The sequence below is a fragment of the Carica papaya genome, chromosome 5 (assembly GCF_054855325.1).
Source record: "Carica papaya isolate Zhongbai chromosome 5, ASM5485532v1, whole genome shotgun sequence".
Classification (NCBI taxonomy): domain Eukaryota; kingdom Viridiplantae; phylum Streptophyta; class Magnoliopsida; order Brassicales; family Caricaceae; genus Carica; species Carica papaya.
The window spans coordinates 35,015,443-35,031,706 of record NC_142313.1 but is presented as its reverse complement, the minus strand read 5'-3'; the positions used below and the strand labels follow the sequence as shown (position 1 = coordinate 35,031,706).

The 16,264-nt window shown below is 35.4% G+C and overlaps 2 protein-coding genes across 17 annotated transcripts in view; one reads left to right on the top strand and one right to left on the bottom strand.

The window, feature by feature from the left end:
- The window catches only part of DCL3 (dicer-like 3), a 72,561-nt gene extending 71,804 nt beyond the window's left edge, over positions 1–757 (bottom strand). For 7 of the 14 annotated variants that reach the window (XM_088220381.1, XM_088220382.1, XM_088220380.1 and 4 more), the window contains exon 1: positions 332–756. Coding sequence is in view for 1 of the 14 variants with exons in the window: in XM_088220387.1 (XP_088076513.1) it covers positions 332–355 (24 nt within the window). In the remaining 13 variants the exon portion in view is untranslated. Of the gene's footprint in view, positions 1–331 lie in introns of all 14 variants that reach the window. The other 7 variants (XR_015819300.1, XR_015819302.1, XR_015819301.1 and 4 more) reach the window with 2 other exon arrangements.
- Positions 758–4,666: 3,909 nt separating this feature from the next.
- LOC110813211 (Polyketide cyclase / dehydrase and lipid transport protein) lies at positions 4,667–12,728 on the top strand. Of its 3 annotated transcripts, XM_088220376.1 has the most exons (8): positions 4,669–5,025; positions 5,233–5,332; positions 5,547–5,642; positions 5,796–5,848; positions 6,861–6,909; positions 8,663–8,764; positions 12,282–12,329; positions 12,475–12,728. In XM_088220376.1, the coding sequence occupies exons 1-8, from the start codon at positions 4,787–4,789 to the stop codon at positions 12,547–12,549; spliced, it is 762 nt and encodes a 253-aa protein (XP_088076502.1). In that variant the 5' UTR covers positions 4,669–4,786; the 3' UTR covers positions 12,550–12,728. The 3 variants fall into 3 exon arrangements, with proteins under 3 accessions (XP_088076501.1, XP_088076502.1, XP_021895945.1); XM_088220375.1 differs by lacking the exons at positions 12,282–12,329; positions 12,475–12,728 and adding an exon at positions 9,897–10,035 and having other exon boundaries at positions 4,667–5,025; XM_022040253.2 differs by lacking the exon at positions 8,663–8,764 and having other exon boundaries at positions 4,673–5,025; positions 12,475–12,672.
- Positions 12,729–16,264: the final 3,536 nt, after the last annotated feature.

Here is a 16,264-nt window from a genome sequence, read left to right as displayed (position 1 = left end):
CTCCATGAGCATACTTTAAACTGGAATGACTAAACACAATCCACAGCATGGAAACCATTATCAGATCATGAACAAACATCATTCCTTGTTTTAGCAGCGCATTAGATCCCTAGCAGCCCTTACTGAACTCCAATTTAACATATGCATGGGATAGAAGTTAACAGACACATACTCAATCATGATCATGCATTCACCACAGCACATCTAGACCAAGTTTTGGACCCCGTCATTTTGCATTAAACTGAGCTATCAATGTATGTCAGACAGAAAAGGGATAAGATGAGATAGAGGAAAGAAGATCAACATGCTAACATCAGTTTGTCAATCACACCTCAAGGGCCAATATCCAGATCATCAAAGCGGAACTTCATTAAACATCAAATCTCACAAGAGAAGAAGAAATAATCCCCTCCTTCCTCTAGAGTTTCTTCCTTTCTCTCTCGGCTCCACTTGGCTTCTAGTTTTTTCTTCTCAATGTCACCCTCAAATTCCCCTAGGCTTTCTTCTTTTTGGATGAACTCTCTTCCTCAAATAGAAAGCCTAGTCAATTCCCAGCACCTCCTTTTCTCGGCTTGCATCCCCTTTTTCGACCGCGGCTCTTTTTCTGCTTCTTTTCAGATTTATGGACACCCGAAGGCTTCCCCAGCAAGCCTCCTCTGCAACGTCTCTTTTTCTTCAGCGCCTCAAGCTCGTCTCTTCAGCTTTGACTCTTTTAGTAAAACGATACCGTGTCAATGATACCGCCCCTGGCCAGGGGTGTTAGATAATCCTAATTCGACTAAATTATATCAATTCCGACCTCATCAAAATTAAAATAAAAAAATAATCTGGAACAAAGATTAAACTTTTCTCGTTTTGGTTCAATTTGATCTAAACTAATTTTTTTGTTTTAGTTTGGTCCGGTTAAAATAAATTAAAATATTTTTTATTTTTAAGTAAAAATAATAATTATTAAATATAATAAAACATAAATTTATAATTTAAAAAAATATAACTAAATATGTAGCACCCGGAAAGGAGGAAAAAAAAAAAAAAAGAAAAAAAAGGGGGCCACGTCAGCAGCCACGTCAGCAGGCTCGGTCAGCAGTCCCGGCCAACCGGGGCCTGCCACGTGGCAAGACCGCGTCACTCCGAAAGGAGCCACGTTGGCGATCCGCGTGGGTGCGATCTGACGGCCCAGATCAATCGCGCGATCGGACGGCCCAGATTCAATCAAAAATGAACGGCCCAGATTAAAACGAAATGAACGGCTGTGATCAAAAGGCAATGGGTTATAAATAGAACCCCCACACCAGACCACAAACCCTAGCCGCCCGCCGCTCGCCGGAGAAGACGAACCAGAGGCCGACCGCCGCCACCCGCCGCCGCACCGGGGAAATTTCCGACTGCCGATCGAGGTAAATTTCATACCCCCGACTCGTTTTTCTCCGCTGATTCCTCCTATGGCCAAATTGAGGCCGAAATCCCGGCCAAACGGCCGGAATACGCGGCCGAAACCCAGCGGCGCCGCCGCGCCCCTCTCGGTTTTTGCCTCCGACGAGGTCCTTCCCGGCCTCCATTCGATGCAATTTTTATATCACCGTGATCACCATTCTTTTCTCTACAGGTTGACCGAAGCCGAATCACCAAAACACGAACCTCGCCGGAGAGCCGCCGTACCCGAGAGCGTCGCCGCCGGTAAGCTCCGCTTTTCCGTGATTTTTGGCCCCCCGAGGGCCCTAGGGTTGTTTTCTGACAAGGACCAATGCGAGTGTGGCCGAATTCGGCCGAAAACAGCCAACCCGAGGCGACTCGTCGCCGCCGTGCCGGAGTTGCGATTTGGTCCGAAAGGGGCCCTGGGCCTAATTTGGATTTTTTTTGGAACACGTGCAGGTACTGTTAGTGTGTTTCAGTTCCCCGGAAAAAATTCAGGGAAAATTAGGGACGGCCTGCAGGCGCACTGTGAATCGTATTCGGATCCCGAAAACAAGTAAGGACCCCTCACCCTATTTCCTATCACGGTATTAAAGTTCAAAATGATAAAATGGTATTTCTTGAATTAACGAATGTGTGAAATTGCTTAAGGTGGCTAATGGAGCCCGAGTCTAGTGTGATTGGTGATTTACTGTTATTTAGCCTGTTTACAGCTTTAAATGCAAAATGAGGTTTGATGTGTTCATTTTACAGATTTGTGTGCAAATACTACGTTTTTATTAATCATGGGTTGAATGACTGAAAAACTGATACTGTATGTTGTCTGTTCGGCATGAATTACTGTTTTGCTGTTTGTATGTGAATTGATGATGCTGACTGAGGAAAAGGAAAATGAAAGATTGTGTAGACTGATAATTGTATTATGAGGGTCAGCCTAACTAGATATCCTGGGAGATGGTGGACGGACCAGGTCCGTAGGGAACCCTACCGGGATTGTGGTCTCACATGCCGGACGGGGTATGGAGATCTTATGGTTTTGGCACCCATATCGGACGGGGTATAGGGACGGCCCGTTTCACCCTCATACCGGACGGGGTATTGAGGTTTATGGTTTTGGCACCTATACCGGACGGGGTATGGGGACGGCCCGTTTCACCCTCATACCGGACGGGGTATTGAGGTTCATGGTTTTGGCGCCCATACCGGATGGGGTATGGGGACGGTCCTGGAAACTGATTATGAATGTTAAAGGTTAACGGGTAGCGGAACCCCTATGGACCCCCACGGATACTAGTAGGCTGGTAAATGAGAAAAAGATATGTTGTACAATGATTGAATTACAAGAGGCGTGATAAGTGTTATGTTTTACAGCTTATATTATTCCATGATTATGATAATGTTATTATTTTTCTTATATTGTTTTCATAAATTCCACCGAGCTAAGTGGATAGTAAAGGTTTTCATGTTAATAAACGAGTTTATTGTAAATTATGCTCCATTGGTCTTTTTGTGTTTTTCTACCCACCTTTACCTCCGTGACGATGAGATATCGTGATGTTCTTACTGGGCTAGTGTAGTTCACTCCTTATTTAACTATTTCAGATCAGGAAGATATGGTTCCCGAGCCCGTTCCGCAGGAGGACGACGAAGGGGATGCCTAGAGACTCTGTAGTCATACTCATAGTTTTATTTTCGAGTTTCTCTCTTAGTTAGTTTAATCTTTTATATTTTAAGTACGTTTTTTGTTTTTCGTGTAAGGGATGTTAACTGAAATTTTGATCTCGCTTCCGCATTTGATATATTTAAATACTCATTTCATTTTAATATTTCCGGGGCCGTTACAAAATATAACAGGATATTAGAGATAAATAATTTTAACTAAATATAAATAAAAAAGAGTAAGGGAGGGAAGAGAGTTTTTTCAAAGGAAAAAAAAAAAGTATACAAGATACAAGAGCAAGCACATGATAGAAAATACGAGTGAATGAAACTTTAACATTGCTAGTAAGACAAATGCAGAATAAATAGAAAGATAGATAATGATATAGATCAAAATTAAAAAATAGAAAAATATATAACACAAATATAATTGAAAAGACGGACATATAAAAATACATAAGTGCTATGTTAGATTTGAATCAGATTTTAAATTAATATATATTGATTGATTGCTTTCATTGTGTTGTTGTTAATAAATATTTTTATAATTTTGAATTTTTAAAATTATTTTTGTAAGAAATCTAAAATCTTTTTTTTTCTAATCATTCGATAAAAAAAATTTATTTTTTTCATAAAAAATATGAAATAAAACTAATAAAGATTTTTTTTTAATTCATCTCTAAAGTTAAATAACTCATTCAAGAATTGTTTTAATTAAATTTGTAGGAATTGATAAAAATAAATAAATTTCTATTATAATAGAAATGTAATTGAAATAACAGATAAATGAATATACAATGGAGAAAAGAGGCAAACAAAAACATAAGAGAGATGAGAAATAAACACAAAACAAAGGAGGAAGATAGGAAACAGTGATTGTAGATGTGGAGGAGAGGCAGATGCCAGAGTAGAATGCATTTGGGTGAGGAAGGCAAAAAACAAAGGTAACAGTTTTACATTTCAACTTCACTTTAGGGTTTTTTGTGTTCCTCTTTTTGTGTATCTCTATGTGTGTGTGTGTATTTATATATATATATATATATATTGTTCTTAAATTTTTTATTTTAAACTATCCCAATTAAAAATAACCAAAACAACATTACAATAGAGTGATTTTTTCAATCATCAACCTCTTGAACTGAAGATCAACCAAATTACATTTCGTTGAATCCAGTTTTATTATTATTATTATTTTTTTTTATTTTTTTTAAATTCTGAAAATTCATATCTAAACGCAAGTTTTCACAACCCTCAAACTTGTACAAAACTTAGATTTTTTTTGTTTGGGTTTGTATTATGACTAATAAAGATAGTGTTACAACAATTTTTTAGTTGAAATATTTTTAATAAAAAATTATTTTTTATTTAATTAAAATAGTTATAAAAATTATTGTTATATTAAAAAAAATTATTATTTTTATAGAAATAATTGTAGATATTCAAATGATAGAAAAAGTATAAGAATTATTTATTTTCTTTGATAAATAAATTATTAATATTAATATTAATATATTATAATATTTTAAAATTAAATATAATTTTAATAAATTTGTGTGAGGACATCTTTAATGAACAATGTTTCCATTTTTAACAGACTTATCTTACGGTAGCATTATATCGTAAAATATAGAAGGCACGGGAGGAAGATAATGAGCTTGGGTTTGTGGACTTGGTGGTCAGATTGACTTCTTCTTCCTGCAGTAGCCTTTAAGAAATGTCTGCAACAGCAGTCGCCTTTAATTCAACGCCATATTCTTCCGGTCTACTCCACTTCTCCGTCACAAAGTCCCAAACTTCTATCCCCTACAATGCCAGTTGCAGGAACTCTTCTTCTTTGAAGTCATTGTCTCTAACTGAACTCTTTCTTAGAATCCCAAATGGGACTCCTAAACGCAACTTCTCCACTGCCTCCAAGCCCTTCTCCTCCCCTGTCATGAGTTGGCAAGATTGCACGTAATTTCATCTCTCTTCTTCGAATTTTCAGTAATCGTGTTTCGTATATCGCGTTTCTTTGGTATGCGTGTTGATTAAAAAATTTCATTGGGCATTGATTCAATGATCAGTTTTAAGAGTGACTAATTAGCGTGCTTGTGCTATTAATTGGAGGTGGATCCTTTTGAGGTTAATGATTAATTGCTGGCGACGATGATGAAATTGCAGGGTAAAGATGGAAATTGATGTGCCTGCATCTGCTGCTTATAAATTTTATTCTGATCGGGAAGCGATCCCTCAATGGATGCCCTTCATTTCATCTGTTAAGGTACATATCGACAGTTAGTTCCTTCATCTTTAAGATACATACATATATAAACTTTTTCCATAATTTTGTTTAGACCATAGGTTAATCGGGTTTTTGACAATGATGTCGTTTAAGTTTTGCTTTGCAAGGATGAACATGATTTACCGTTGATGATTTGGAGAAATTGCAATTTCAATTGGTAAAAGAGTGAAAGATTTTTATTATGTTCCAATAGATAGTGGAAGACAAGCCTGACTTATCTCGATGGTCATTGAAATATAAAGCATTTGGTCAAGATATTGAATACTCTTGGCTTGCTCGAAACATGCAGGTATAATATTCATGGAATATCTCAAATCTTTTCCCCGTTTTCCTTTGTCTTTTTTTTTTGCTCTCTCTTTTCATGGAAAAAAAAAACTACAGTAAATTTGTTTGTAGTTTTACATTGTTTCCATCAAGTTATGTGATGATTTACTTCTTGCAGCCCATTCCAAATCAGAAAATCCACTGGAGATCTCTTGAAGGTCTCCCTAACAGGTAACTGAGAGAAAGAATTTGCATCTTTTGCAAAATTTCTTTAAGAAGTTAAGCAGATAAAGGGCACTAGTATTTGGAACACACAATAATCTCCTGCTTTTATCCCACTTACACATCACGTTGCTGAATGCTTCAGTTCATGTAAATTAAGATAGGAGTATTCATTTTACATTATAACTTTGAACAATGTACTTAGATATGTACTAGGAGACATGGCTGGAAATTAACTAGCAGAAGCCTTGAGATTCCCTGAATCTTCATTTTTTATGACCCTGATGTTAAAAATGTTAGCTAATATATGATGCCTAGTGACAGCAAGCAATGTATGGTCGATAATCATGTGTTTTCTCCCATCTCGATAAAAAAATATCTCGAAGACTGAATGTGTAAAATAGGAACTAAATGAGATGGAAACATGATGGTTTAATGTGGGCATGAACATCTAGGAATAGATGAGTTGTGAATTTCAGTTAAAATTTTGAAAAAAAAATACAAAATTCTTTTTCATAGTTTTAATTTCTTCCGGAAATAATTGAAAAGCTTGATTAGGTTTCGGGGGCCCACCTGTCATACAAAATGGATGAAGATGATGAGGGTTGCTTTCACCTTTGTTTTTCTATATTCTAATGAAAATGCATCGTTACTTTTGGAGTTATATTCTCAGCTTCTTTTATACATTTTATATAACTTGATTTTCTTTAGTCTTAATCCTCCTTAAGTTGTCCTTTGGTTGCACGTTATGAACTACAACAGAAGAAACAGAAACAGAGAAAAGGGAAGCCATTAGAGCCATCACGAGTAATATCTATTCTTCAGCTTTTTTTTTTTTTTATTACTTGAACACACGGGCTGTGTGTAGAATCAACTCTATGATTACACTCACTCCCCAGTTCCATTGATTGATGAAACCAGGTCCAACTGTTACATGTTATATGTTGTGTCTAATGTACTGTTATATTATGCATTTTAAGTTGATAGAAGGGTCTTGATAAATTGATTTCTCAAATGGCAGAGGTGCTGTTCGATTTTTTCCAAAAGGCCCTTCATCATGTGTGGTGGAGGTGAGGATACTTCATTCAATCTTCAATCAATGTGTTCCATTTCTTTATCTTCTAATGTTTTACCACTGTTAATTTATGTTATATTTTGTGTAGAAAATTAGCATTAGCTGTTAGAGGGTACTTTAGTATTTGCTGAATATTCTGGTTTGGACAGGTTGCATTGCCAGCTGCTCCACTACCACAATAGTCCTTCTGTTTTCATTTTGTTTTAATGTTTGTTACGTATGCATGAAGCCTATAAAATGGCACTCCATCTTTTCTGTAAAGCAAGGGGAAAATAGTAGAGAAACAATTCTCTTCCTTCTCTCGAAATCCTTCTCCCTTCAAAACTACATGGTATCAGAGCATTGTTTGATCCAGAAAATCTAATCCACCTACGCCAAAACCTTCAAATGGCCACGGAGGAGCAAACTTCTTCTCCACCCGAAGTTCTCTCAGGCGCTTATCTTCCCACTCACATCAACTCTGGACTGGTGGAACAATCTTCATCGTTCATTACCAACCACAAACTCAATGGCAACAACTATCTTTAATGGTCTACGTCTGTGCTCCTGTTCGTCCGCGGGAAAGGTTGTGATGAATATCTAACTGGTGAAATCATACAGCCACCAGCTCACGATCAACATGCTAGGACTTGAAAGATAGAAAACAGCATGGTAATATCGTGGTTGTTAAATTCTATGATTTCCGAGATTGGAGACAACTTCATGCTGTATGAGACTGCTCGAGAAATATGAGAAGCGGTCTGAGAGTCTTATTCCAATCACGACAACACCTCAACCATTTTCGAGGTTGAATCTTTTCTCCACGAGCTGCGACAAAGTGAAATGAATGTCACCCAGTATTACAATTTCCTCACTCGCAGTTGGCAACAGCTAGATGCTTTCGAAGATTACCAATGGAGCTGTTCGGAAGATGCAAAGAAGTTTCGTACCTTTGTTAAACAGAAGAGAATTTTCAGATTTCTCTTAGGGTTAAACAAATCTTTGGACGAAGTCAGAGGTCGAATTCTGGGCATGAAACCATTGATGGGTATCAGAGAAGTCTTCTCTGAGGTCCCTCGCAGGAAAGTCGCAAAAAGGTTATGTGGGAGAATCGCAAATTGCTCAATTGAGTAAGAATGCTTCGGCTCTCACTACCTGAGCTCCCGATGTCTGAGGAAAAAAGGGTCGCCCATGGTGTGACTTCTGTAAAAAACCAGAGCACCTCCGTGAGAGATGTTGGAAACTTAATGGAAAACCAGGGAAAAAGAAGACTTCGAGACTCGAAACTCCTCAAGGCACTCTAGCAGCAACAGGCGTTCTGGCAGCAACATCTGATGACAGCTCCTCCACCCAACCTGACAGTGCTCCCTTCAGTCCAGAACAAATGGATGCTCTCCTAAAAATGTTTTCATCAAAGGGTATTCTCGGTAATGCATCTATTGCCTAAGAAGGTAATTTTCTTTTTGGCTTATCTGCTTATTCTACAAAAAGAGAAGTTTAGATTGTGGATTCCTGAGCATCTAACCATATGACAGGAAATCGATCCCTGCTTCACAATTACAGTGAATGTAAAAAAAAAATTTCTATCAAGATTGCCGATGGTTCAAGCTTTAGAGTGGCAAGAATTGGGTCAATTGATGTATCACCATGTTTGACATTACATTCAGTTCTTTATGTATCAAAGTTGGATTGCAATTTGTTGTCTATAAGCAAGATTTGTAAAGATTAGAAATGTTGTTAAATTTAACAATGATCTCTATGTATTTCAGGACTTAGTTTCGGGAAAGATGATTGATTGTGCTAAGATGGATTCTAGACTCTACCTTCTAGCAAATGGAACATCTCCTTTGAATAGACAAATTACAAATACGGTATATGTTAATTCAGTATCTGTAGGAAGTTCAAATGATAATCATTCTATCATACTATGGCATTATCTATTAGACAATCCAAACTTTTTGTATTTGAAACAACTATTTTCTACTTTATTTAAAAATGAAAATTCACTTTCTTTTTAGTGTGAGGTATGTCAATTTTCTAAGTATACTCGAAATTCTTTTCCAAGTGTGTCATACAAACCCTCCAAACCATTTGCATTAATCTATAATGATGTATGGTGACCCTCACGAGTTAAAAATGTTACTTAAAGAAAATGGTTTGTATCATTCATTGATGACTACACTAGAATCACCTGAGTCTTTCTAATGAAAGAAAAATTTGAAGTAAGCCACATATTCCAGAATTTCAACACCATGATTCCAAACCAGTTCCACACCATGATACAAGTTTTGAAAACTGACAATGCTTGCGAGTATTTTGAATCCACCCTAGGACAGTACCTTACTAATCAAGGTATTATTCACCAGAGTTCATATGTCTACACCCCACAACAAAATGGTGTAGCCGAAAGAAAAAACAAATATATTCTTGAAGTTGCTCGTTCTTTGATGTTCACTACACATATTTCTAAATTCCTGTGGGGAGAAACTATTCTCACTGCTACCTACTTGATCAACCGAATGTCTACCCGTGTTCTCAAGTTTAAAACTCCCTACAACACTCGCTTTCAAGCCTTCCCAAAATCTCACATCTTAAACACTGTTCCATTCAAAGTGTTTGGTTGCACTGCTTATATTCACATTCATACTCATCTTCGGGAAAAACTTGACCCTAGGGCTATTAAATATGTTTTTGTTAGATACTTCTCAAATAAAAAAGGATACAAATATTTTTTTCCAAGTACTCATCGTTTTTACAACACTATGAATGTAACTTTTTTTGAAAATCAACCATTTTATCCCACAATAGATATTTTGGGGGAGAATTTCACTCAAGAATATCTATTGTGGGATATTGACCTACCTCCACCTCCACATATTTTCTTACCAAATACACCTCCTCAAACAACTGAACATGACCCTGAAACCAATAAAGAGCTAGTTGTACCTGAAACCACAAAAGAGTATGAACCTATCACAGATACTGATAACACATTATTTGCAGAAAGTAACTTATGTGTCTACACAAGAAAGAATAAGACTCAAGTTGGTAGAACTTCTGAACCAACTATGCAATGTCATGAATCAACTCCTGGACCAAACACTCAGAACACACCAGGTAATGAAATATCAGACTCATTGATTGATACTGATATTGATAATGAGTTACCTATTGCTTTGAGAAAAGGTGTTCGCTCTTGCACCATGCATCCCATACAGGAGTATGCCTCATATGGTAAGCTATCTCTAACAATTCATGCACTTGTAAGTAAACTTGACAGCAACATCACTGAACCAAAAATAGTTCATGAAGTACTCAAGTTCCCTGAATGGAAAGTTGTTATTTAAAAAGAAATCAAAACACTTGAAAAGAATGCGACATGCGAGTTAACTGAACAGCCCTCAGAGAAAATTTCAATAGGATGTAAATGAATTTTTACTACAAAATATAATCCTGATGGAAGTATAAGTCGATACAAAGCTCGCCTTGTTGCTAAAAGTTTTACCCAGTCATATGGGATTGATTATCAGGAAACTTTTGCCCCAGTTGTCAAGCATAACACCATCCAGGTACTTTTCTCACTTGCTTCAAATCTTGATTGGCCCTTTTACCAACTTGATGTGAAAAATGCATTTCTCAATGGTGATTTATAAGAAGAGGTGTATATGGAAGTCCCTCCAGGATTTGAAATAAATCCGCAAAAGGTATGTAAATTGAAAAAGACCCCCTATGGTCTCAAGCAGTCACTAAGGGCATGGTTTGAAATATTCTCCAAGACAGTTAAACATATGGGATATACACAGTGCTCGTCTGATCACACTCTATTTGTCAAAAACAGTGTTTCAAGGAAGATAGCTGTCCTAATTGTGCATGTTGATGATATTATTTTGATAGGTGATCATGATGAAGAGATCCTAAAACTCAAAAACTTCCTTGCTAAGGAATTCGAAATCAAAGACCTTGGGATATTAAGGTATTTTTTTGGAATGGAGATAGCTCGATTTAAGAAAGGAATCTCTGTATCACAACGTAAGTATCTCCTAAACCTTCTAAAAAAAATAGGTATGTTTGGCTGTAAACCTGCAGGAACACCTATAGAGTCAAATATTAAACTTGGTCTCAAAATTGATGATAAACCGGTTGATAAAGAAAGGTACCAGCGACTCTTTGGCAAACTTATCTATATAGCTCACACAAGATCAGACATTAGTTTCGTTGTGAGTACCGTAAGCCAATTCAAGTCTCAACCCACTAAAGGACACATGAGCGCTGTGTACCGGATTCTGAGATACTTAAAAATGACTCCAGGACAAGGGCTATTCTTTCAAAAGAGTATGAACAGGAACATTGAAATCTTCACTGATGCAAAATGTGTAGGATCAGTAACTGGTAAGAGGTCCACATCTGCTTATTGTTTGTATGTATGGGGTAATCTTGTCACCTGGTGTAGCAAGAAGCAATTAGTTGTTTCAAGGAGCAGTGCCAAAGCTGAGTTACAGTCACTTGCCCATGGAGTATGTGAAGGTGTGTGGCTGAAAAAGATACTACTTGAACTTAAGTTCTTAGTTCCTATCTTTATGAAACTCTGATGTGATAATCAATCTACCATCAGCATGGCCAAAGATCTTGTGCACCATGATAGAACTAAACATGTTGAGATTGATCGCCACTTCATCAGAGAAAAGATAGAAGACCAATCTATAACACTTCTATATGTTCCAACCAATCAACAAACTGCAGATATTCTTACAAAAACTCTTCTAAAGGGAGCATTTAATAATATTGTATCAATCTAGGTTTACTCAATATCTATGTACCTAGATTGAAAGGAAGTGTAGAAAATTAGCATTAGCTGTTAGAGAGTACTTTAGTATTTGCTGAATATTCTGCTTTGGACAGGTGGCATAGCCAGCTGCTCCACTACCACAATATTCCTTCTGTTTTCATTCTGTTATAATGTTTGTTACGCATGCATGGAGCCTATAAAATGGCACTCCATCTTTTCTGTAATGCAAGGGGAAAAGAGTAGAGAAACAATTCTCTTCTTTCTCTCGAAATCCTTCTCCCTTCAAAACTACATTTTGGATTTTGTTTTTGCACTGCTCATCATCCATTCTGGTTGTCCTTGTACTGTTTTGGATTGCATTTTTTGATATATGCCATCTGTGAAAAGGATTACACCCTTCTATTAGTTCAAGCCATTTTGATGGCACGAGGAAATAAGTACAAACAGTATAGATTTCTTTACATATCTTACACTTGTGATTATTGTACATCTCAGACTTGTGAAGGAAAGGAAATTAATGGAAAGCAGATAAACCCAGTCGCATTCTATTATTCTATTTGCTGACGAGTTAGGTTCTTACAATTGCTATTTTCTGTTTTCAGTTAACTGTTTCATATGAAGTTCCACAATTATTAGTCCCAGTTGCATCAGTGAGTATTCTTACCTTAAATTATTGTTACATTATTCCATCACTTTGAAGGAAGATTAATAATATGTTATTCTCTTTATAAAACTTTTTCTTTGTAATTGAACTAACACGGACCTTCAATTGTATTCCACTGTCAATGCATCCAGGCCCTGCAACCTTTTCTTGAAAGCTTACTCAGACGTGGCTTAGAGCAATTTGCAACTTTAGTAAAAAGTAAATAGATGAAAATAACAACATGAAATGTCTCAACTGGGTAAACAAACCTTCTATTAATATTGGTGCAGATTCTTTAGACTTGGATACATTCTTCAGAACTATTAGTCTCCTATTATTGAGATCTTTTACCTGTTGTGTTCTTTTTTTTTCCTGGTTAATCTATGATTTCTGTTATTTTGATTGATTAGAAGTGTTTTGCTCAAGTGATTGGTTTTAAGATGTTTTCCTATCAGACTGTGGACGCTGTGAGTTCACATGAATATCCAAATACTATTGCAAACAGGTATTTACAAGAATATCCATATATCAGGTGCTTTATGAGTCCATTGTTTCGTATAAAAGAAAATGAGGAAGAAGATAAAGTTGCTCTGAGAAAACCACTCATTTTCAGATTCTATTAACTTTCCTTTTTGATTATTCTTTTAACTCAGTTTTTATTAAACTAATCAGTAAATTCTATGGATTAGGACTTTGTGCAAACTTTAAGAAATGAAAGCATTTTCTAACTTATATATATAATTTGTTCCATTGTAGAGTTGGTAATTTGAATTCAATTTTTATTGCCTTTCCATCTAAAAATGTAAAAGTTTTTTAACATTGGACATTCCTTGAACAGTTAGGAGAAGGATTAACCAGCGAAATCATCAAGGTCAGTCCAACTCGATGGGTCAAGACCTTTTTGTGCACAACACCTAGATCTGACATAGTTGATAACAACTTGGTAGAGACTTTCCTTTCACAGATTTTAGGACCAAGGTGCAAGCCCATTATAAGTATGTTAAATGATGTTAGGGTTATGTGTATGAATGTGTCATATAGAGACCGAAGTTTGGTCGATGAGTGGATTAATGACATTTAACTGTTTGCTGTCATGAGATTGGAGAAATCAAAAGTCCAATCATGTTAATGCCATGTAGATTTGAGTGGTGACAGTGGGTATGAGGTTGTTTGTATAGACGAACAACACACCATTCTCCTTGGAACATGAATTATTCATGTAGAGCATAGGGCTTGGTTGATATCCTTTTTATGCACTCATCGTGTGCAATATATTATGATTAGAAGAAAACAGAGGAAAATGTGATGCTTATTTGAGTGCATATCAATTCCATTTGCAACCTATAAGGGGCATGGACAAATGAGTGAGCAATGGATTGAGTCTGATCAAACCTTCAAAGTTCTATGTGAAATGAGGAACGCCTAAGATCAGAAGCATAAAAGACAAGGACGAGCAAAAGAAATATGACATTATGTCCAAGAGGGGAAGGAAGATGTTATCCCAATATGTCAATCTATTGATTATAATAACTGATAATATAGTAAAATTCCAACTAGGTAAGAAGAAGAATTCTAATTATAAGTAAGTTTTACATACTTTGAATTTATTTAAAGAATCTATGTTTCATTGATTTTGTTGCTTATCCAGAACAATTCGCATATGGCAAGCACTAGAAATGCAAAAAACAAAAGAAAGAGTCTATGATACAAAATATGCAAATTTTTCTTACAGTTGAATAAATATTGCTTTAATTTAAACTTACTATGACTCAAGGATTATAAATTATTTACCATCTTACTTACAACTTTCGCACTTTCATGTGGTAGAACAATAATAGGGTCAACTCTTTGACATCATACAAGGTGTAAGTCATGTTAAGTTAACCGGCATGTCCAATATACCTAGGGGATTTGAACCATACCTCAACATTGGTACATCAACACTAAATGCAAGTACATTACCTTAAATTAATGATTGATGTATTATAATGCTAGTAATATTTACATTATTACTTTATAGCATAGGAGGCCAAGTGAAATGCGTTCAAGTGATCCATAAAATAGCACTGAGGAACTGTAGAAATTTGGAAAAAATATTTATTTTATTTTACTATATTTTTATTGTTATAAATAATTCATATATATATATAAAAATTTCTAAGTACAAATAATAATTTTTTTTATAATAAAGATTCTAAGTAATTACAATATTATATGAGAAATTAATGATAAAACTATATAAAAATAATAATATGGTCATTTAAGAAACAAAATATTCGTGTCGACACTCTCCCTCAAGTTAGTGTAAAGATATCGCACATTCCCAACTTACATATCAAGCTCTAAAAAATTTAGTTGTGGAGTCTTTTTGGTGAAGTATGTCATTTGATTATCAGAAAACTCATGATATAAACATAAAGAGTTATCAACCACTTTTTCTTTTATGAAATGCCGATCAATCTCAATATATTTCGTCTGGTCATATTTAACTAGATTTTGGATAATACTAATAGGTGCTTTATTGTCACAAAATAATGATAGATTCTTTTTTTTAAACAGTTTTAATTTCTTCATTAGTTTTTGCACCCATAATAATTCACATGTCCCTTGGACCATTGCTCTATATTCTACTTTAATATTAGAATGGACAATAATACTTTGCTTATTGCTTTTTCAAGTAATCAAGTTGCCTCAGATGAATGTGTAGTAACTAGTAGTTGACCTTCTACCATTCAGAGATCTAGTCCAATCGGCATTTGTAAATGCTTCTATCTTAAGGTGGCCATTTTTGGAGAAGAGTAAACTTTTTCCTAATACAGATTTCAGATATCGTAGTGTTTGAAAGATGGCATGTAAATGAGTCTCACGAAGATCATGCATGTACTGATTCACTAGACTAACTTCATATGTTATCTGTGGTATGGTATATGAGAGATAAATGAGTCATTTAACTAATCTCTGATATCTTCCCATATCAACTAATGTACCACTATCTATTTGTAATTTGTGATTACTTTCAATTGGGGATTTGGCTGACTTGTAATCTATCATAATACTCTCTTCTAACAAGTGTAGGATATTTTTTTTTTTTGAGAAATGAAGATTCTTTTACTAGATTTGACAATCTCAATTCTCAAGAAGTATTGTTATTTTCCTAAATTCTTGATTTTAAATTCTTGAGCAAGGAGTTCCTTTAATCGAGTCATCTCCTATGTATCATCTGTAGTTACCACAATATCATCTACATAAATAATGAGAAAAGTGATCATACATTTATAATGCTTGATGAATAGGGTATGATCAACATTACTTAGCTGATATCTGAAAGAAATCATAACTCTTCTGAACCTTTCAAACCATGTTCCTAGAGACTGCTTTAGTTCATACAAAATATTTTTTAATTTGCAAACTTTCCCTTATGTTATTTCATCTTCAAATCCATGTTAAATTTTCATGTATACCTCATCCTCTAAATTTCTGTGGAGGAAGACATTTTTTATATCAAACTGGTGTAAGTCTTAACCAAGATTAACAGTGCTAGATAGTAATATTCTAATTGTGTTCATTTTTACAACATATGCAAAAGTTTCCTGATAATCAATTTCATAGGTCTGAGTAAACTCTTTAACCACTAGTTTAGCTTTGTATCTTTTAATCGACCCATTTGCTTTGTGTTTTACAGTAAATACCCACTTACAACCAATCATCTTCTTTCCTTATGGGGTTAAAACAAACTCTCATGTTTCATTTTTGGCCAGTACTTTCATTTTTTCAATAATCACTTCCTTCTATTTTAGATCTCCTAGAGTTTCTCTCCAATCATGCATAATAGACACAGAGGAAATAAATAAAACAAAGACTCTATAGGATGGCGATAGAGAGTCATAACAAACAAAGTTTGACATCATGTGTTTAGTGCAAATTCTGATTCCTTTTCTAAGA